Source organism: Plecotus auritus, assembly GCF_963455305.1.
Source record: "Plecotus auritus genome assembly, chromosome: 3".
Taxonomy (NCBI): domain Eukaryota; kingdom Metazoa; phylum Chordata; class Mammalia; order Chiroptera; family Vespertilionidae; genus Plecotus; species Plecotus auritus.
Window position 1 is genome coordinate 28,930,419 of NC_137772.1, and position 23,088 is coordinate 28,953,506.

Sequence of the window (23,088 nt, forward strand, 5' to 3'; positions counted from 1 at the left end):
ACATATAACTGAGATCATATGGTATTTTTCTTTCTCTGAATGGCTTATTTCACTTAGCATAATAATCTCCAAGTCCATCCATGCTGTTGCAAAAGGTAAGAGTTTCTTTTTCATGGCCGTGTAGTAGTCCATTGTGTAAGTGTACCACAGTTTTTTTTTATCCACTCATCTACTGATGTGTACTTGGGCTCTTTCCAGATCTTGGCTATTATGAATAATGCTGCTATGAACATAGAGGTGTATATATTCTTTCGAGCCAGTGTTTTGGGATTTTTAGGATATATTCCCAGAAATAGTTTCATTTTTAAAAATAGCATTTAACTATATATAAGGGACATTTTCCCAGCTTAGAAAAGCAATTGAGGGAGAAAATACTGACATAGAACTGTAGAAACCAGAAACATGATTGTGCTTTAGGAACTGTTATTAAAGTTTGAATTGGTCAGTTCTTGACTACATGTAACAAAATTGACTAAAGCTAGTTTAAACCCAAAGGTTTTATTAAGGTATATAGGTAGCTCACTGAATAACTGCCTGATCTTCCCAGAAATAGATCCCAAAGCCACATTACAGAACTGGACCATCAAGGTTTTTTTGCCTGTGCCTGGGATCATTTCACTTGAGCACATCTGCTTCCCTTCCCATGTAATGTATTACAAAGTAAAGGCTCACTTTAGTGCATCTAGGCATCAAAAACTCTTAACTGCAAAGGAATCTGGGAAATGTAGTACATAGCTTTCCAGCCTATGCAATTCAGGAAGACACATTAGGAAGACATTGGAGTGTTAAGCTAGTTATTTACCTGCACATATTTACACCTTTATCAATAAAGAATTTTCAGTGTTCAGAGCAGTAAACTACCACTAAAGAAGTTGTAAAGAGTAGAAAAATGATGTCAAGATTTCAGAAAGATTTAATATTTTAATACTTTCTGGAGAAAATATATGGCATTTTATTTTAAACTAGAGGCCCAATGCATGAAATTCGTGCAAGAGTAGGCCTTCCTTCTCCCCTGGCTGCTGGCACCGGCTTCCCTTTGGCACCTGGGACCCGGGCTTCCCTCCAGTTGCCGGCAGGCACTGAGGATCCAGGCTTCCCTCACAGCCCCGGCTTCATTCAGAAAGACGTCTGGTCTAATTAGCATATCATGCTTTTATTATAGACTAGAGGCCTGGTGCACAAAAATTCGTGCATTTGGGGGTGGTCCCTCATCCCAGCCTGCCCCCTCTCACAGTCCGGAAGCCCTCAGGGGATGTCCTACTGACGACTTAGGCCCACGCCCCTCTGCGGGAGGCGACCGGGCTGATCAGGGGAAGGCGCCGCCCCCATCACCCCGCTGCTGCTGCCACTGCTGGCCACAGCAGCCACCAAGGTGCTTTCATCAACACGGACTCCAGTCCCTGCACCACGAAAAAATGACAACTTTTTTTTTTTTTAATATATTTTATTTATTTTTTTACAGAGAGGAAGGGAGAGGGATAGAGAATTAGAAACATCGATGAGAGAGAAACAGATGAGAGAGAAACATCGATCACTGCCTCCTGCACACCCCCTACTGGGGATGTGCCTGCAACCAAGGTACATGCCCTTGACCGGAATTGAACCTGGGACCCTTCAGTCCACAGGCCGACGCTATATCCACTGAACCAAACCGGTCAGGGGCAACTTTCTTTAGGCATTTTCAAGATGTCTCTTTCATAGGATATGACATTTTCTTTTTATACTCACTTGAGGATATTTTTCCATTGATTTTTAGAGAGTGTGGAGGAGAGAGGGAAAGACAGAGAGAAACATCAATATGAGAGGGACACTTCCAATTGGTTGCCTCCTGCATGAGCCCTGACCTGGGCCCCAACCAGGGAGCAGCTGCAACCTAGGTACATTCCCTTAACCAGAATCAAAGCCAGACCCTGCGGTCTGCAGCCCGAGGCTCTATCCACTGAGCAAAACTGGCTAGGACAGGATGTGACATTTCTTAGCCCTCCAGCAGTGGACCTTGGTTTTTTCCTCCAGGAGTGAGGTGGAGAAACCCTAGATCACCTTCTTGGATTCTTATTACCCAAGTTACCAAGAACACTGTGAGTGGCGTACCGGGAGCTTAGCCAATGAGTGGTCAGGAAAGGTGTTTCTTCTGCAGCTCAAGCGCAGAGGCAGGACTGCCAGCACGCTGCGGCGGGCCGGCCCTCTTCTCTCTGGGTCATGGCCTACACATCTGTGGCTTGCCTCACCACACACGCAGTCCCCTCTTGCCCACCTGCGTGTGCAGCCTCCTCCTGAGTGGTTATGGCATCCCAGACAATTTGCATATTACCTCTTTATATAGATATATAGATATTTTCCATGTTTTTGTTTTTAGACTCCATAATATCTGATTCTTATTAAAATTGTCATTAAGTATCATCCCTATGTAGACAATTTCAAAGGTTTCATAGATACAAAAACTATATGAGAAGTTTTCATAAGATAACATTTACTCTCAGACACTATCTTATTAGTGTCTCCAAATTGATTGGTTTCAGGCCTGCTGACTCAAAGCTCATAGAGACTGTTTAATAAAAAGTCTAACAGCAGTTTACCAGTTTACATTAAGAAATGTAACAGAAGCAGACAAAACAGTTACATCAGCCTAACCATTTCACATTTTCTGTCTGAAGTTTAACAAGGTGACAATTTATCAAAAAGATACTTAGTGAGCATTGAGTCAGGCGAGGAGCCTCCATGATTTAAATGTATAATAATTTTAGGCATTGATACTCCTAATGAGGACCATCTCCTAATGGGCAATTTTCATTGGATCAACAAAATGTGGCCTCTTCATGGAATGCCATTTTTACTTGAAAGAACAACTGAAAGCTGGTTATTCATACTTTGAATGGCTGGCATACATTTTTCTCAAAAATTAATGAAGTGAGTTTGTCACTTCAAAGAAAACAACAAACAACTGAGTATTTTGCCAATGAGAAAATTTGAGCTTTCAAGTAAAAATTTTAATCTACCATAGTGAGCTTGACAGCTTCTTAATACCTATAGACCTTTCTTTCCTAATGAATCAAAGTGATATTAATGAGTGCCATTTTTAAATATTATATAGTTAATTATGTCAATAATTGGGAGATCTATATAACTCAACAAACCAACATATTCCAAATGAGCCACCTATAATGTTATCATGAACAAACTTACATTGAAAATCCATCAGACAATTTTATACTTTTTGCATTCAATTACCAAATATTTTTTAAAGAACTCAAGAGTTGTCTTTTATATTTACCCAGATACATTCCATTTCTGCTACTCTTCTTTCATTCCTGATGTTCCCAGTTTCTTTCTGGTGTCATTTTTCTTATATCTGAAGAAATTTCTTCCGGCAGTTCTTTTGAAGTATGTCCACTGGTTGCAAATTTTCTTAGTTTTTTCATCTGAGAAGGGCTTCATTTCACTATTCCTGATGGTGAATCCAGAGTGTCACAGGATCCTTTGAGGGAGATATTTTCACTGGATATAGAATTCTGAGCTAACAGTTCTTTTCTTGAAAAATCTTTTTCCACTTCCTCCAGCCTTCAATGGTTTCCAATGAAAAGTCTACTGTCATTGGAATGTTCACTGATTGGTTAGGCATCATTTTTCTCAGGCTGCTTTCAAAATTTTAGTTTGCCTTCAGTTTTCAACTTGATTTTGATGTGTCTGGCCATACGCATCTTTGGATTTATCCTGTTTGCTTAGCTTCTTGAATCTGTAGAGATGTTTTCATCAAACTTGGGACATTTTCAGCCATTATTTCATCATATATATATATTTTTTACTTTCTCTTGTGGGACTCCGATTACAGAATGTTAGACTTTTTGTTCTTATCCCAAAGGGGATGGAGGTTCTGTTCTTTTTAAAGAACATTTTTTATTGATTGATTTTAGAGAGAGAGGGAAAGAAGGAATGAGAAACATCTATTTGTTCCACTTATTTATGAATTCATTGGTTGCTTGTTGCTTCTTGTATGTGCCCTGACCAGGGATTGAACACATAACCTTGGTGTATCAGGACAGTGTTCTAACCAACTGAGCTACTAGGCCAGGACTTGTTCATCCCCCCCCCCCCCCCCCGCCCCCTTGCCACCTGTGGATCTTTTTCTCTCTGTTAGACAGATTGGTTCATTTCTATTCATCTATCTTCAAGTTCTCTGACTCTGTCCTTTGTCACCTCTGCTATTGGATCTATTCAGTGAGTTTTTGGTTTTTATATTTTTCAGTTTTAAAATGTTTTATTCTTAATATGTTTCTTTACTGATATTTTCTATTTTAATTTCTGTTTTGAGCACGTTTTAACTTCTATTTTAATTGTTTTGAGCATTTTTAAAATAACTTTTAATATCCTTGTCAGATAATCCCAACATCTGGCATCTTGTCATTGATGACTGTCTTTTCCTATGCAAGTTGAGATTTGGGGGATACTCATATGCCTAGTAATTTGGGGTTGTATCCTGGGAATTTAGAATATGAGATTCTGAGCCTTGTTTAAATCTTATGAAGAATATCAATATTTTTATTTTAACAAGTGTTTGCTATATCTAGGTGTAGGCTGCAAGTTCCAAACCTCCTTCTGTGCTATGTTCCAAAGTCAGTTCAGTTGTCAGATTCTTGTAGTGCTTTTTGGATTTGTCTTATAAGATACAAAAACTATATGAGAAGTTCCAAACCTCCTTCTGTGCTATGTTCAATCAATAAAAAATGTTCTTTAAAAAGAACAGAACCTCCATCCCCTTTGGGATAAGAACAAAAAGTCTAACATTCTGTAATCGGAGTCCCACAAGAGAAAGTAAAAAATATATATATATGATGAAATAATGGCTGAAAATGTCCCAAGTTTGATGAAAACATCTCTACAGATTCAAGAAGGTGTCTTTCTGCCTTCCAGGTTTGGGGCTGTGTTGAGTTCAGGCCAGAGGAAACCAGCAGAAAAACAATGAATCATGACCAATCAGCGGTGCTTCCAAGTCTGGTGTTCTTTGATCTGGTGATGTCCCCTTTTCAGAGATGCCCGACAACGTTGCAGAGTTATTGTCAGGTTTTCTAGTTGTATTCAGGAGAGAAACGTTTGCATGGGTTTACTCCGTCTTAATAGGAATCAGCCCGTCTCGTCCTTTTTTTAACACTCTGCCTTATTAGCTTTCACAGATTCTCTGTTCTTTTAAAAGCTTCCTCTAATCCTGAAATCACAGTTTCTAAGAACTCAGATGTGGCTCTTTTCTCTGTGTGTTCTCTCTCTTGGAGAGAACATCCTTTTCCAGAGTGTCACAGGATCCTTTGAGGGAGATAATTCTTGTATATGGGGAATCTTTATTACTGCCCACTCACCTGCTGCATACTAACTTGGACTACCCCTCCATTTCAAACTTAAGATGTCTTCTCCCTACTCGATCTGGTCTGTTAGTGATGCTACTGTTCTTCCACCTGAACCCACTTAAAACCTTTGTTCCGTCAGTTCTGCTATGTGATGCTGTGTTCCTACATCACAATGCCATGCAAAATCACGAATAAAAAACAGGGGGCATATGGTAAAAATGGGGTTAGAGATAAAACACTCAAAAATGTAATCAGTTAAAAAAAGAAAAGAAAATGGCAGTACAGCTTTACACTTTATGGCTGTTTACCTTGGAAAACACCTGAAGCTTGCTTGTGTAAGTGGGCATTGGAAGGGTTGCAGCTTGTGAGTTATTGTGAAGAATTGGAGAATTAGCTGAAATCGACTGGAAAGTTGCAACACCAGGTGTGGATGCATGTGGCTCAAACATACTGGGTGAATTGAAGACACTGTCCGATGTGAGGGGAGTGCACATGTGTGTGATCATTCCTGTGCAGTGTGGCTCAGCTGGTGCAGTTTTCTGCATTCACCTGTGTTTCTCCAGGATGAAATCATACAAATGGGAAATTATGCAATACTCAAATGATGTCCCAATACATCAAACATACTGAAATATATTTGTTTTTTTAATGTATTATAGCAGAACTGACTGCACTTTATTCATTTCTTGCCTTAATTTCCTGTCTTGTCAGTTACAGCCTGATTACTTTTCTGTTCATAGTTCTCACGTTCAAAGTTTCTCATATCTCACCCATTTTCTCTTATGTTCTTTAAAAAAAAAATACTATTTAATAGGCTTGTTTCCCATCCCAGGGCTCCTCCTTTGGGGCGTCTGAATGCGAGAAAGTCAGCTTTTCTGCTCTGACTTTCCAGTGGTTCTCAACCTGCAGGGCATCAGCATTGCCCAGAGGCCTGGCTAAGCACAGATCGGTAGACTCCACCCTGTAGGTCTGGGATGGAGCCGAAACTGTTCACATCGAATAGTTTCCCTGGAGATGTGAAGCATCAGCATTTGGTCTGAGGACACCCTTTGTAAACCACTGACCGGGACCCTCTCTGCCGTACCCAGCACCAGGTTGCGCGTCTGGTCTCAGTGATAGGTCAACACATCCGTCCTCATACGTTTGTGGAGAAGAAGCTAGAGGAGGAGAGTGTCGCGTACGGTGCACCGGGTCTGGAATCTGCCTTGCGCCCAATCTGGGGCTTTACGTGGCAATCGGCCCTCCATGTGACCGGCGGGCGGTGGACACCAGGGGGCGCCAGGGGGCAGCCTCGCGATCGTCCTGCCGGGCTCGTTTCCGGCTGCGCAGGCGCAGGAGGCCGCGAGCCCTGCCGGGCCTGCAGGTAGGCGCGCTTGGGGATCGGGATGGGGGCACGTCGTTGGGGGGCGAGACAAGGTGCTGCGGGGCTGCCGCGGAGCGCAGCTCGGCCTCCCGCGGGGTGTGTCCCTGGCCCGGCCCGCGCCCCCCAAGCCTAGCCCGGGCAGCCCCGCCGCGCCTCTTGGGTGGCTCGCCCGGAGTCCTACCGGAGGCCACGCTGGCCCCGGGCAGCCGCGTCCACCCGCGGGGCCCCCTCCGCGTCCGCCCGGCGCGCGCGCTGGACATTAAACTCCAGGCTTAAGGTCCTTCTCCCAGAGTTTATTCTGCACGCGATCTTTCTTGCCAGCTGTGCCAGCCGCCTCCAAGTTCTGTGTTAGGCGTAAACGTATGCTGCTCTTTTTAAAAAAGCAGGATTTAGCCATTTTACTTACTGACTTACTTTTTTCTTAAGAGAGGGAGGAAAGAAGGGGGACAGAGAGAAAGAGAGAAACATGGATCAGTTGTCTCTCATATGCGTCCCGACCGGGATCGAACCTGCAACCTAGGTATGTGTCCAGACCAGAACCCGCAACCCTTTTGGTGCAGGGGACCACGCTCCACCCAACTGGCCACCGGTCGGGGCTAGTTGTTTTATTAGTGGTCCTGTCTTCTCCACCTCTTATCTTTACTATAGAACCTTAAAGCTAAGTCAGCATCCGGAATATTTAAAACAATTATTTTAATTAAGGGTTTCATTCTAAATTGTATTGAGTGACATTAATCTGTTTCTCCTCTGGTTGTATAAGATATTTATTTTGTAAATTGGTAAAAACTGATTTTGTTCCATTGCTTTCCTTCCCTTTCTCCTTCCCTCTCTCCCTTCCTTATTTTCTTTTCTTTTTAAATTAAGCTGAGTGTAGAGCAGTGATTCCCAGTCTTTTCCTGGTTTGCCAGCTTTTTCCTATCAATGTCAGGAATCCCTTTGTGTCTGAACAGTGCCTGAATTCTCCTACCCAACTGGCCCCAATCGTTATTCAACTTGCTGGGTATTTTCACAACCTGTAACATTCCATGTTTTTTTGCTTATTTCTGGACAGAGAAGTTCCTCGGCAACATGGTCTTATCCCAGGCTCGGGGCATCCTACCCCAGAAATATGACTGTAAAAGAAAAAGCCCATCAGGTATTGAGGTGGGCTAAAGCCTTTTTTAAAGAAATGGGCTCATGTGGTGAAAATAAAACTCATGTATGGGAATTAAATGCACCAGGGATTCTCAAACTTTAGTGTGCATCTGAGTCATCCGGGGGACTTTTCAACACAGATTTCTGGGCCCCACCTCAGAGTCTCTGCTTCAGTAGGTCTGGAGTGAGGAGGACTCAAGAACTTGAATTTCTCACAAGTTTCCAGGGGTTGCTATAGGCCCAGGGACTACACCTGAAGAACTACTGACCTACACCTACTTGTGGAGGGTGATTTCTGCCTGGGAGGGAGCAGTATAGGATTGGGTGGGGCCCACAGGGCCTTCAACTGTATATGTAATATTTTTATGTCTCTAAAAAAGATCTTTAAACATGATGCAGTGTTACCGGACAAAGCTGAATAGATGTCCATAATCTTCTCTCAAAAATCAATTAAAAAATATGTCCTTGAGTGAGGATTAAAAAAAAAAAAAAGAAAAGAAAAGGAGGTTGAGTAATGCTGGGGCAGTTCAGTAGAGCCAGGGTTTACTGGGCACCTCTTAATGACAGCAGGGATAGCAAAGCAGCTATTTCTTCAAATAATTAGAAAAAGCACACAGAATTATTTCTAAAATTTCCTGCTTAGAGAAGCAACGTCACTGTGCTGACCTTTGACCTGCAGCTTCCCTGGCCTGGGTAACTGGAAGAATAGAATTGTCATTTACTGAGATTGTGAACACTGTGAAAACAGCTATTTGGGAGGGAAAAAGCAGGTGCCGAGTTTGGGAAGTAGGCGATTATGAATAACATGGCTGTAAGCATTCACCTACAAGTGTTTATGTGAATGTATGTTTTCTTGGGTACACACCGAGCAGTGGGTGATATGGCAACATTTTGTTTAACTTTTTAAGGAACTGCCAGACTGTTTTCCACAGTGGCTGCACCATTTTACATTCCCACCAGCAATGCATGAGGGTTCCTATTTCTCCACTTCCTTGTCTACACTTGTTATTGTCTGACTTTTTTATTACAGCATCCTAGTGGATGTGTGGAGGGATTTGCATTACCCTGATGGCTAATCAAGTTGAGCATCTTTTCATGCGCCTATTGGCCATCTATATATCTTTGGAGAAATGTCTGTTCAAGTTCTTTGCCCATTTTAAAACTGGAGTTATTGTATTTTTTATTGGACACTTGGGAGCCGTCAGCGGGAGATGGAAAGTCATGATTCTGGATAGATAACCCCCATGAGGGAGTGAGTGATGAGGTCAAATATGAGCCCTGGGGCACCCGGCATTTACAGAGACTGGGGGAGCCACCAGAGTGAGGTTTCCTGGGAACCAAGTAAAAGTGTTTGAAGGAGGGGGGAGTGATCAGCTATGCTGAGAGGTCAATACCAGGACTATGAATTGACTGTTGTGTTTACCAATGTAGAGGTCACTTTGATAAGGTCAGTGTGGGTGGAGTAGCATTGAGTTCAAGAGAAATGGAGGAGAGCCCTAACCGGTTTGGCTCAGTGGATAGAGTGTCTGCCTGCGGACTCAAGGGTCCCAGGTTCGATTCCGGTCAAGGGCATGTACCTTGGTTGCAGGCACATCCCTAGTAGGGGGTGTGCAGCAGGCAGCTGATCAATGTTTCTCTCTCATCGATGTCTCTAACTCTCTCTCCCTTCCTTCTTCTCTGTTAAAAAAATCAATAAAATATATTAGAAAAGAGAAATGGAGGAGAGATGGAGATAGTGAGTATGGATAGTTTTTTTAAGAAATATATTTTTGAAATGATGGGGGAAGTTAGGGTATCTTGGCCATGATGCAGGAGAAGAGGGGAGACTTGCTGGGGCAGTGCCCGTGAGCAGGCGGGAGATAGGAATCTGTGCACAGGTGCAGAGCTGGGAACCTCACTTTGTTCATAGTCACAGGAGAGGAGGTACAGGGAGCAGGAGCCTACAATGTGATGTTGGCAGCTTGTGGCAGTGCTCTCTGATGGCTTCTGTTTTTCCAGGAAAATAGGTAACAGGATCATCAGCTGAGAGAGAGGGTGGGGGTAGAGGTGATAGTGTGAAGAGAGGGGTATATAGGCCATGGGAATGAACCAGTCAGGTTTATTGACCCATTGACTGGGTGAGCCTGGACAGGGTTGGGACCTGGTGTCTCAATCGGAGGAAAAGAGAGTGTTATTACAGAATTTTGGGCACGGTATTATTACAGGTGGTGTTTAGGCAAAATTGAAATGAAGCTTTATTTTGATGGGCTCAAAGGCAGGCAGGGCTGTCTGTAAAGAGGTCACGTTCTGATCTGGATTGCAAAGTGGACCCCAGGGTCTGGTTTCCTGGGAGGCTGCCAGGTTCACACAGATGCTCAGCATCGCCTCCAGACAAGTGGACAGGGCCTCTGTGACCGCGGCTGGGCTGCAGGAGGACTTCCTGCCGCTGCTGCACCAGCCTGGGAATCAAGAGCCCAAGGGACACCCAGGCACAGCCAGGGCCCCTGGGGAAGACGGGCCATTTGTACGATTGCCATTTGTCTGTGCAGAGTTGCAGTTTTCAGGTAACAGACCTTTTGGTACTTTGTGGCAGGGTACTTGCAAACCAGTGCCCGGGGCCCACCAGAACACTGACTGACCTGGTGTCCGGATGAAGACCTGAGCTGGCAGAAGGAAGACGTACCTAGAAGGTAACGCTCCATGTCACAAGTGTCTCAGACCCCAGAAGTGCAGGGTCAGTTCTGTCACTAATGTCCCCCATGCATCCCAGTGCCGATACTGACGCACCATATCCCTTGTCAAGGTATTGACACAGTTCCATTCTCATTCGTGAATAGCGTCTGCCTCCAGCACCCTGAGTGTCAAGCACCTGATGTCCATGGCCCTTCCCCAGCCTTTTCCCCTCCCAACCCTCCACCGTCCAACAACTAAAGCTGTGACGCCTGCCTTCACCACGGTCCTCACACCGGCGCCAGGGCATTCCTTTGGTGGGTGACCATGCCCTGAGTGTTTACATAGTGTGAGCTCCATCTCTGCATCACCCTCTCTCCATTCTCACCACCACCATTCTCGCTCACCTACTCATCGGCTCTCATCCCGGCTCATTGCCAGTCCCTCGGCCTCAGTCCCTTCCACACCAGATGCACCTTTCACGCCTGCCAAAGCGTAGCCTTTGCTGCTTAAAAACATTAGGGAGCTTTTGAGTACCTTCCAAGGAACATGCCAGTTCCTTTGCTGGGTTCAAGGGCATTGCAGCCCCACCGACCACCCCGGCGAATCCCCTACTGCTCTCCTTTGTCCAGCTTCCGTCCCAGCCCCACTGGACAAACACCCCCAGTTTGCTTTCATTTGACTAACTCGTCATTGAATATCAACTCGGCGCAAACACGGTGGGAGAGTCAAGACGAAATCGGACGCACACTAACACCTCCCTTCTACTTGAATCTATAATAGAGGAGCCCAGACTGTGGTTTGTAATAAATACTGAGAGCAGCTGACACTGAGCACTTAGTGTGAGCCTAGTGTTCAGGCATTTCTCTCATCCTCCCGAAGACATCAAAGTGCAGGATCCTTGCATATAAGAGGCCTAGAGCAGTGGTTCTCAACCTTTCTAATGCCGCGACCCTTTAATGCAGTTCCTCATGTTGTGGTGACCCCCAACCATAAAATTATTTTTGTTGCTACTTCATCACTGTAATTTTGCTACTGTTAATGAATCGTAATGTAAATATCTGTGTTTTCCGATGGTCTTAGGCTCTACAGAACCGCTAGCAGGGTCGCCTGAGACCATCGGAAAACACAGATATTTACATTACGATTCATTAACAGTAGCAAAATTACAGTGATGAAGTAGCAACGAAAATAATTTTATGGTTGGGGGTCACCACAACATGAGGAACTGCATTAAAGGGTCGCGGCATTAGAAAGGTTGAGAACCACTGGCCTAGAGTGTGGGCCATCTTCAGGCCCTCATCATCAAAACACCTTACTGAAAATAAAAGACAGCCGTTACTGTTTCATTTTACGTTTCAGGAAATTACAGAGGATAACAACATGGAAATGAAGCCTCAGGATGGTAGAAGGAGTGCCCCCCACAGGGAGGTGCCCCCAGTTGTGGGGCTGCTGCTGGCCATGGCTGTCATGAACGCGCTTCTCTACCTCTGCCTCGATCGCTTCTTCATCGCCCCTCGGCGTTCTGCCGTGGACCCCTGGCACTGTCCCTATGGTCACTTCAGAGTGGGACAGATGAACAACTGCTCAGCATGGCTGTCCTGTGAGGAGCTGAGGACAGAAGTGAGGCAGCTGAAGCGTGTTGGGGAGGGAGCCGTGAAGAGAGTGAGTTCCTGATTAACCTCTGTGTTACCATCGCGGTGTTGATGCGTGGCCCTTTGGGAAAGCAACTTAGCATCGTGAGCCCAGTAATTGCACATCTAATAAAACAATCTGGTGGAAGGAAAAAAGCTAAATGCTTAAAGAAGTGCTTTGCTTTCTTTTTGTGTTTTTTTACAATATGTTTTTATTGATTTCAGAGAAGAAGGGAGAGGGAAAGAGAGATAGAAACATCAGTGATGAGAGAGAATCATTGATCGGCTGCCTCCTGCACAGTCCCCACTGGGTGGGGAGCAAGCCTGCAATCTGGGCATGTGCCCTGACCAGAAGTCGAACTGTGACCACCTGGCTCATAGGTCGATGCTCAACATCTGAGCCACGCCCGGCTGTGCTGCTTTGTTTTTGATAGTAATAGAAAACTAGAAATAGTAACTGCAGCAGTATGGTTAATTAAGTTATGGTCCAACCACTTGATAGAATATTCTGTAACCATTAAGTGTAGTTAGGAACCTGGGCAGCAACATGAAAAAAATTTAGGATGAGAAGTAAAAAGAAAAAAAAGCAAAATACAAAATTGTTGAATATACTGTTTTCAACTGCAAAATTATGTATTTATCTAGAAAAATATAAAAATGATAGAAATTGTGCTACAATGAAGGATTGTGGGCAATATTTTTCATTCTTACTATTCATACTCTATGATGGTATATTGATTTTTTTAAAGTTTTTAATTTTAGTGAGAGAAACCAAAGGGGTGAATTCAGTTCTCAGAGGCTTTAAGAACCCCTGTCTTATCAGCAAGGAGTGTGTGCTGCATTTTGGTGGTCATCGTTTCCATGGTAACCGAGGCTTACTGATAAAACAAAGAGCGACTCTAGAAGCCAGTTCAGGACTGTTGAACAAAGACAGTTCCTTTGTGAGGATGCATTGAATGACTGATGAAAGAGACGGAGGGAGCAGAAAATGCATGAGAGGGCTGCAGCTTGGTAAAGTGCTGGTCTGTGTTTTGGGAGATGGGGACCCCGGCTGTGCTCCCATGAATGTGGAAAGGAGACATCTTAAAGGAAGAAGTCAGTGAGGAAGAAGGGACAGGCATTTATATAAAGTAAAACCATAAAACAAGGTAACTGGTTCTTTTAAAGATTCATTCATTCATTCATTGTGGCTGTCAGGGGTGAGGCAGTGAAAGAAACAAAAGACCCTTGAAGCTTGCTTTCTAGTTGGGGAGTCAGACAATCAGGAAAATACGAAACTGTGTAATGAAACATGCCCATGATGTGCTGTGAAGACAAAGCAGGGCGGTGACAGGCTTGTTCCTCCAGGTGGCCGGAACCGTCTGAGAGTGAGCTGTGTGGATATTTGGGGAAAAGATGTTCCAGTAGGAGAGATAGGCACCAGCCGAGGCCCCACGATAAACCTGCATGGTTGTCTGGGGAGCGGGAAGGAGCCCGTGAGCCCAGAGGGCAGTGTGAGGAGGAGAGGTAGCATGCAGAGGCAGAGGGGGACCTGAGGTGGCCCGGCTGGGCCTGGCAGCTGAGAGATGGTCCCAGCTTGACAAGGTGTTAGCAGTGGATTCGGTGAGAAATGGTGGGTTCAGTCCTATTTTAAAGGTAGAGCCAACAGATTGCATGTGGGGTACAAGGGAAAGAGGGGTGACTGCAAGGTCCTTGGCCTGGGTAACGGACGAACAGGTTCATCATTACCTGATACAGAGCAGAGGGGAAGGAACGACGGTGTGTGTGCGTGAGGCGGACACGTCGAGGCCGTTTAGATGTCCCCACGGAGACGTCGCCCGGCAGTTGGTTGGATGTACGAGTCCAGCAGGTGGAGGTCTTGGTTTGGGGAATGTATGTTTGGGATGGTATTGAGAGCATTCGGATGTGAAGAAAGCACCACAAAGGATTAAGTAGAGAAGAGGACAGCAGTGAATTTGTCCCCTCCACAGAGGTTACCGCTAACTTCAGGCGGCTTCTATTTCATCATAACTTCTGTAACAAGATCATCAGCTAAGTCAGGGATTGGAGGTGTTGAGGAATCACTTGGAACATTTTAAAATTTATTTTTTGGAATTGCTTTTTACCTCAAAGGATAGGTTTTTGAGTAGCTTTGATGGTGGCAAATCATTGTTGTATGAGGGCAGACATGATTTTAGGGAATTCTACACATCGTGCCCATCCAAATATGCGATTTAATAATGTGGGTACCACCTCTGAGAGATGTGGTTTGTTTATTAGTGTGACTAAAAGGCTGTTACATTTATTTTGTGTGTGCTTTTGGCCAAAACTTGCTCTCAGGGCAAAGGTATCCAGAGCACCGATGCTGGCGGGTTGGGGTCAGGAGCCTGTTCGTCTTGCCCCATCGAAGCCTCAGTGCCTGGCAGGTTCTGGCCCAGCGTAGACTCGCACTGCCCTCCAGGAGACCTTGAGCCTCCAACTCAGGTGTGGTTGGTGCCTGACTTCTCACGGCTCCTGCACTGCAGTTTTTCCCACTCAGAGGATCATTCCTATTGGTACACAAACACACTCTTTAAGTAAGAACGTTTACTCCCCCTCTCTCTGTAGTAAAACTGCCATAGCTCTGTCTCTCCTTCCTCATCTCCCCTTCCTTCTTCCTCCCTTATTTGAACAAGCCCTGAAGGAACGAGCTTCCTTCCTTTCCACACGGGTGGGCGCCCCTCCTCACTGACGCCCCACACTGGGAGGCATGGGTTTCTCAGTAGGGATTTCTGTAACCAGAGTTCTTGACGCCCCACTCTCCGCCCCCCACCTCCTCCCTAGTGCCCCTGCTTCAGTAATTCCTGTCTCATTGAGGCCACTGGTGTTACGTTTTCACTTTCTGACGCGACGCGCTCCTGCCTGCACTCCCCGATTTACCCAGCAGCAGAGGTCCCGTGGCCATCATCCTCATCACTCTCCCACACAGACTTGCCACAACTCCTTTGCATCTCTCTCCATCATGCCTGGCTGGAGAGCCCCAGACCCGGTTGACCCACTACCCTTCTGCACTTAAGCACAGCTGTGTGGTTGAGTGCATGACCACAAATCTCAGCTGTGCACTCAGCACAGACCAGCTGGCCTACTCTATGCCTGTGGTAACTTTTCCTTCCCAATCTCTGAGACAGATATTTCCTCAACACCCCCAATCCCTGACTTAGCTGATGATCTTGTTACCTAGGTTGTGATGAAATAGAAGCCGCCTAAAGGGAATTTCCTCATCTTCCCACCACTAGTCCTTGAACCTCCAGCGCAGGCGTGGTTGGTCCCTGACTTCTCACAACTTCCCTCACCTCAGTCTGTCCCTCCCTCGCTTGCATCATCAGTGTTTCCCACTTTGAGGATCGTTCCTACGGGCACACAAACGTGTACTTTGAATAGGAACATCCTCTTCTCTTTATCCCACCTCCCTCGGTAGTAAAACTGCCGTAGCTCTTCCACCTCTTCACTTTCTCATGCTTCCGCCCTCTGCCCTGCGGCTTTCAAACTCCGACACTGCTCTCATACAGGTGCCAGCGCTTCTCAGGCTGGCGTTCCTCTGTCTTCCTCTTGCTCCTTCTCGCAGTCCTGATCCAGTGGACTCCTCTCTGCTTGCAGCCCTGGCTCTTCACCCTATGATGTGTTTTTAGCGCTCCTCCTCCCTCACTGGCCACTCCTGATTACTCTCCTTTGCTGCTTCTGTTCCCCATCCTGCCTCCAAATCAGAGAGCACTTGGGGACATTTAGCAATGAGTAGAGATACAGTGAGTAGAGATACATTTGAGGTTGTCATAGTGAGGGTTATAGGGGGTGCTGCTGGCATCCAATGGGTAGAGGCCAGGCATGCTGCTAGTCACCCTCAACAAACAATATCTGATCCAAAATGTCAGTAGTCCTGAGGCTGAGAAACCTTATTCCTTTTGGTTCCTTCCTGGACCTCTTCTTTTGTCTTCTTTAGATACACGTTTAGTTGATTTAATCTGGTTCCATTGCTTTAAATACAATTTATATGCTGGTGACTCCCAAATTTATATCTCCAGCCTGTACCCCTCCCCTGAGCCACAGATTTGTATATCCAACTATTTATTCCACACCTCTGCTTGGAGGTCTCTTGAGCATCTAAGTACATCCAGTTTGGCACTTGATAATTCCCTGTTCTGAAATCTCTTCTTCCCCAGCCTTAAAATCACAGAAAATGCCATCACTTCTCACCTAGTTGCTCGAGCCCAAACCTGGGAGTCATCTGGAGTCCTCTCACCCACATCCCAAACTTGTTCGATAACCTCTGTCCCCGACCCATTGGAGTGAAGTCACCATTAGCTCTTGCCTTGGAACAGGCATCCCTGCTTCCACTTTTGCCCTTCACCATGCACCAGGCAGAGTCATTTCCTAAACACAATTCAGATCACGCCATTCTCTTCCTTAAAACCCCTTCAGTGCCTTCCCATTGCCCTTATGGGGAAGAATACAAACCTCCTACCATGATCTGCCACACTCCCTGATCTGGGCCCTGCTACCCCCTAAACTCACCCCAGACATCCTCACTCCCTACTCTGCACTCTCCTTCTTTCCTTCCTTCCTTCCTTCCTTCCTTCCTTCCTTCCTTCCTTCCTATATATTTTCATTGAATTCAGAGAGGAAGGGAGAGGGAGAGAGAGAGATAGAAACATAAATGATGAGAGAGAATCATTGATTGGCTGCCTCGTGCAGCCCCCTACTGGGGATTGAGCCCACAACCCAGGCATGTGCCCTCACCTAGAATTGAACCATGGGACCCTTCAGTCCTCAGGCTGATGCTCTATCCACTGAGCCAAACTGGCTATGGCTCACCTACCTTTCTTTTTTGGTCCTTGATGGAACAGCCCTTTCTCTCAGGGCCTTTGTAGTTGCCGTTCTCTGCCTGAAATCCGCTTCCTCCACCTCTGGCATGGCTAGTTCCTTGTCATCCAGGTCTCAGCTCAGATGTCACTTCTCTAAGCGGCTTTCCCTGACACCCCCATCTGAACCCCACCCCTCATAAACTTCTCATTTGTCTTCTGCTGTGTTGTCTCTCTTATAAACTTAAGTTCCCTGAGGGCTTAGAGCAGGGTGGGGGGAATGTCTGACCCGGGGGGTCAGGTCATAGAAGGCCCGCAAAATCATTTGTTCTGGCCCTGCCAAGGCATTAGGGGTGAGTTAATTAAATTTTTGACCAAATATAGCAGGCTAATTTTTAAGTTGATAATTCTGTATGGCCCTCCAAGGATGTTATAAATATCCAAATGGCCCTTGGCAGGAAAAAGGCTCCCCACCCTGGCTTAGAGGGTGTGTCCTTGGCATCTAGCCCAGTGCCTGATTCATAGAACACATTTTATTTATTAATTTGTTGTTTATTTTTTTACTTATCTTTTTTAGTCTTTATTTAATTTTTAATTTAATTTTTTTCACAGAATGCATTATAGGGGCTGGAAGTCAAAGAGGTCAGTGGGGAGGAAAAGGGGACATATGTAATACTTTCAACAATAAAGATTAAAAAAAAGTCTCTGAGATTCTGCCCAGCTTGGACCACTGCTGGGTGCCATGCTCAGTTCCGGAAATGACATTTTCAGGGGAACACTGACAAAGCAGAGGGGAGATGGTGGGGAAATTCAAAAGCTACCCTCGTTGGGAAGAAATCAGGCCAGAAAGGATGAGGCTGAACCAACAAACACATTTGTCAGAGATGGGTGGTTTCTCTTCCTCCAGGACACAGCGAGACCACGTTTTGCAGTTGTCCCGGCAGGTCAGTGTGGCCATAGACTGAGTGCTAGCCAGTGGAATGTGGGTGGAAGTGATGTAACAGTCCTCCAGGCTCCGCCCCTGAAATTGCCCACGTGCAGTCCTTGTGCTCTTTCCCCTCCACGGGGCATGGAAACCGGCTGGTGAAGAAGGCAGAGCCCACACTGGGGATCGAGCCCACAACCTGGGCATTCCTTTCAAGATGGAAGGAGCCGGGTCTCTGAATTACTGCTTGGAGACAAGCCTCCCACCAATCAGAAACACTGAATTAAACTCTATATGAGCAAGAAACAAACTTGTACTTAGGAAGGTTCTCTTTAAAAAAGGCACCCTTGCCAAAGCAACTAGAGTCATTAGCCTGGAGAAAATTCGGAGGTGGAGAGTGATCATGATATTCAGCTTCAAATATCTGATGGGCCACCACAAGTTGAAAGATTTATGGATGATACTCCAAGCTTCCTTGGAAGACTATGGAAGGACACTGCGTAATGTGAGACCAATAAAGCATCCAAACCTTCATGTGGAGAAGCTTGCAGGAAAACAGCCAAGAGAGCAAAGGTGAAGTGCACACTCGGGTCTCCGTTCCTTGTCCACATGCTGATTTGTGATGGAAGTTCAGGGCTGTCATTTAACCTCTCTTGGGTCAGAGACTTAAAGTAAACAGAAAAATTTGGGGAAAATAAAAGTCTCTGAGATCCAGGAAGTATTAAATAAGCTCAGTGATTAAAAAAAAAAAAAGATTGTATAAGTGAATTATTTTCTAAAGTTTGTCTTTTACATTTATAATAAAGGATCACCTGGATAATATAGAAAGAGCTCCTAGAAGTTAGTAAGCACAAAGCAAACAACCCTATTGAAAACTGGATAAAGGACAATGAACATCTTTCCACAGAAGACATACAGAAATGCCAATAAAGATGAAAACGGCTCAGTCTCAGTAAGCAAAGAAATTGAAATTAGAACAGTAAGATGTTTTTTATCCATCAGATTGGCCTAGATTACAACGATTAATAGAATCTGGTGTAATTAAGGCTATAGGAAATTGGATTCTCTCATACATGATTGGTGAAAGTGAGTGTTGGCACAGACATTGGAGGGTGCTGATGGCAGTACACATTCTTTCAGGAATTCACCTACTTGCCTAGCTTATTAAAATATTTGCAGATGTTCACAGAAATGTAACTAGAAGGCTATTTATTGTAACACTAGAGGCTCAGTGCACGAAATTTGTGCACTGGTAGGGTCCCTAGCGGCTGCCAGTTGGGCCTCCCTCCCTGCTGGCCAGCCCCGCCCCCTGGTCAAACTCCCGGACAAACTCCCAGTTGAGGGGACAATTTGCATACTACGATTTTATATAGGATTGTTGTTAAAAAGAAAAAAATGGGAAATAATTTAAGTTTCCATCATGTCTTTAAAATCGTGTTACAGGTCTATACAAAATTATAGAGCTAGATGGGAAAGGGAACTCAATCCGTTACATGGGTTTTTCTATTAATGAATTGTCTTCAGATCCAAAAGAAATCTTCAAAGTCCTCTGATGCACCTCCATTTGATATAATATTTGCGTTCTTTTATTTTTTTATTTTTTTTAAATATATTTTATTGATTTTTTACAGAGAGGAAGGGAGAGGGATAGAGAGTTAGAAACATCGATGAGAGAGAAACATCAATCAGCTGCCTCCTGCACACCCCCTACTGGGGATGTGCCCGCAACCAAGGTACATGCCCTTGACTGGAATCGAACCTGGGACCTTTCAGTCCGCAGGCCGATGCTCTATCCACTGAGCCAAACCGGTTAGGGCATATTTGCGTTCTTTTAAAAAATGTTTTAAAATAGGAAAGTAATATATATTCATTCTGGAAAAGATGGAAAATACCAAAATGTGTAAAGAAAAAATATCACCCAGAATTGTACCATATAACTGCGAGCTGAAACATTAGCCTATTTCCTTGATTTCTGTGTAATTTTATATCCTGTTTTCATTTGCAGCATACTTTTATCTGTGAAAACTCTATCAATGTATGCATTTTGTTGACCACATAATATGCTTTTAAGTGAACCTACCATAACTGAACAACCCCCCATTCTTTGATGGATGGATAACTTCCAGTTTGTTTTTGTAAATAATGTCAGATTTTTACTCCTAGAACTTTTTATCTATTTTAAATTATTGTCTTAAATAGATTATAGACTTAGATGTTAAAAGTTCTTGATAAATCACGCCCCAAATTTCTTTCCTATGTTCACAATGAGGAAGCAGAGCTCAGAGAGACACAGCCCACTGGGGGCAGCAGCAGCCTGGGGCAGGGATCGGGCCTCGGAGCTGTTTCCTCTTCTGCCAGTCTTCTGCCTTTCCTTTGGGAATTTAAGGGGAAGATCAGAGGTTCTTAATTACAGCACTTCCTGCAAGCCTTTCCTACCTAATAATAATTGAGAATTTAAGGCAGTACCGTACAATTTTCTGGAAGCTGTGAACCAGGGCAAGTCCGGTGTTTGTGGCATTTCAGTTCCTGCTTGTACAGCTGAAGTCACACAAACCCACAGACCATGTCAAAATGTTTACCTTACATAGAACTATTCCTGTTTGTGGTTTACTGTGCTACCTTTTAAAATTAATGAGTAATCTTATGTGTGATGGATCTGCCTGTGTAGGATTTTCCAGTCATCTCTTCTCCCCCCACTCTCCCCCTTTGTGCTACAGCAGTGGTTGGCAAACTCATTAGTCAACAGAGCCAAATATCAACAGTACAACGATTGAAATTTCTTTTGAGAGCCAAATTTTTTAAACTTAAACTTATTTTAACGCCACTTCTTCAAAATAGACTCGCCCAGGCCGTGGTATTTAGTGGAAGAGCCACACTCAAGGGGCCAAAGAGCCGCATGTGGCTCGCGAGCCGCAGTTTGCCGACCACGGTGCTACAGTATTTTGGAGCTGGCAATCTGTTTGCCACTCAGTGCCTTACACACGCAGTCCCCTCTCCTGGGAATGTGTTTCCCGTGCTCACATCCACCCTGCAAGCCCTGGTCATCCTTACAGCAGAGGTAGGGAACCTTTTTTCAGCCAAGGGCCATTTGGATATTTATAACATCATTCACAGGCCATACAAAATTATCACCTTAAAAATTAGCCTGCTATACTTGGTCAGACATTTAATTAACTCACCCCTAATGCCTTGGTAGGGCCAGACCAAATGATTTCCCAGGCCTTATACGGCCCCAGGGCCGGACATTCCCCACCCCTGCTTTAGAGCAATTCCCAGGAGCCTTCTGGCACCCTCTCCGATGGCCAGACGGATAGCCCTGCAGCACCCTGACCAGAGTCAGTCCCTCCCCATCCTCCCGCTAATACGGCACTTGCCTCGCTGGGTATCTTGTGTTTGCTCATACGTGAGTCTTTGTAACTAGACTAAGAGCAACCCTAGGGCCGGGTCTTGTGTCTCATCAATTTCTGTATCCTCTGTACCATATCCAGTTCTTAAAGAAAGATATTTGTGGAGTTGTTTCCCGGCTCCCTAACACAGGTGATGTGCTCTGGCTCTGTTTCAGGTCTTTCTTTCGGAGTGGAAGGAACGCAAAGTCGCTCTCTCACGGCTCACCAGTCTGGAGATGAAAGATGATTTCCTCCACGGACTGCAGATGCTGAAATCTCTGCAGAGTAAACATGTTGTCACGCTGCTTGGCTTCTGTGAAGATGACAACACTATTCTCACTGAGTATCACCCCTTGGGGTCGTTGAGCAGCCTGGAAGCGACGCTCAACCTTTCCAAGTACCAAACCGTGAACACCTGGCGGCAGCGGCTGCAGCTGGCCATGGACTACGTGGGCATCATCCACTACCTGCACCACAGCCCCCTGGGCACGCGGGTCATGTGCGACTCCAACGACCTGCCCAAGACGCTGTCCCAGTACCTGCTGACCAGTAACTTCAGCATCGTGGTGAACGACCTGGACGCCCTGCCCCTGGTGAACCGCAGCACCGGGGCGCTGGTGAAGTGCGGCCACAGGGAGCTTCACGGGGATTTTGTGGCTCCGGAGCAGCTGTGGCCCTATGGAGAGGACGTGCCTTTTCGCGACGATCTCATGCCCTCATACGACGAGAAGATTGACATCTGGAAGATTCCCGATGTCTCCAGTTTCCTTTTGGGGCACGTCGAAGGGAGCGATATGGTCCGATTCCATTTGTTCGATATTCATAAGGCCTGTAAGAGCCAGACTCCTGCAGAGAGGCCCACCGCGCAGGCCGTTCTGGACACGTACCAGAAGGTTCTGAATTCACTCAGAGACACCGTGACGTCTCAGACCAGAGAAATGCTATGAGGACTAGTCCGGTCAGTGAAGGGGGCGAGTTAAGGAACAAGTGGAACAGTTACAGCAGTTCTGCTCTGACAGCGAGCTTGCTGCTGTTCAGCCAGGTGGCTCTTCCTCTGTACCCACGTGCACATGTGAGCGGCTGCCTCTGCTGGCCATCTGGGCGGAAATTGCTAAGCCAGAGCAACCGACTTGATCTAAGTCTGGCTTCACTTCTAACACTGATCGCTCCCAGGAGAAGATGCAGAGAAGCAGTGAATCTGACCCGTATCTGAAGGAAGTAACTACAGAAAGATGTAGCTGCAAAGAGCCTTTCCCTGTCCTAATAGCTGAGTTTGTAAGCTTGTAAGAAGGTAGATAGAGAAGATTTTTAAATGGCAGTATATGAACGAAACATAGAGTAGTTCTCCAAAGAATTTTCTTTCCTCTTTTTTAGATGGTAATCAACATACCAGGTCCTGGGAGTATCCCTGGTCTGCTTCATTTTTATGGGTGAGGCCACCCTTACTGTTTTAAATGATTGCTCTGTGAAACTCCAGTGCCATCCTCCTTCCTAGGAGTTTAAGGAGAATTATGATGGCATGCTCTTTGAAATTTGTTTTTTAATATATTTTTACTAGAGGCCCGGTGCACGAATTTGTGCACCATTGGGGTCTTGCCAGCCAGCCCCGAACGGGGTGAGTGGGGCTGTTCGGGGGTGGGTCCAGGGGGAGGGGCCACGGGCGGTTGGCTGGCTGGCCCCATCCCCTGGTCAAACTCCCTGTCGAACTGCCCATCCAGGGGGCAATTTTCATATTAGCCTTTTATTATAAAGGATTGATTTCGGAGACAGAGAAACATCAACGATAAAAGAGTCATTGATCGGCCACCTCCTGCACGCCCCACACTGGGGATCGAGCCCGCAACCTG

General features: G+C 45.5%; 1 protein-coding gene across 3 annotated transcripts; it reads left to right on the forward strand.

The window, feature by feature from the left end:
- Nucleotides 1-6,624: 6,624 nt before the first annotated feature.
- On the forward strand, nt 6,625-22,320 carry POMK (protein O-mannose kinase). Of its 3 annotated transcripts, none has more exons than XM_080660408.1 (5): nt 6,664-6,699; nt 7,751-7,834; nt 10,406-10,502; nt 11,845-12,147; nt 21,418-22,320. In XM_080660408.1, exons 4-5 carry the CDS (start codon nt 11,866-11,868, stop codon nt 22,186-22,188), a joined length of 1,053 nt encoding a protein of 350 aa, XP_080516534.1. In that variant the 5' UTR covers nt 6,664-6,699; nt 7,751-7,834; nt 10,406-10,502; nt 11,845-11,865; the 3' UTR covers nt 22,189-22,320. The 3 variants fall into 3 exon arrangements, with proteins under 3 accessions (XP_080516535.1, XP_080516534.1, XP_080516533.1); XM_080660407.1 differs by lacking the exon at nt 6,664-6,699 and adding an exon at nt 7,124-7,219; XM_080660409.1 differs by lacking the exon at nt 7,751-7,834 and having other exon boundaries at nt 6,625-6,699.
- The last annotated feature ends 768 nt before the right edge of the window (nt 22,321-23,088 follow it).

Bases quoted from the DNA above. Each gene is read 5' to 3' on its own strand.
- POMK (XM_080660409.1), top strand. From the start codon at position 11,866: ATGGAAATGAAGCCTCAGGATGGTAGAAGGAGTGCCCCCCACAGGGAG. The intron at 12,148-21,417 runs GTGAGTTCCTGA...GCTCTGTTTCAG, and splicing joins GGGAGGGAGCCGTGAAGAGA to GTCTTTCTTTCGGAGTGGAA.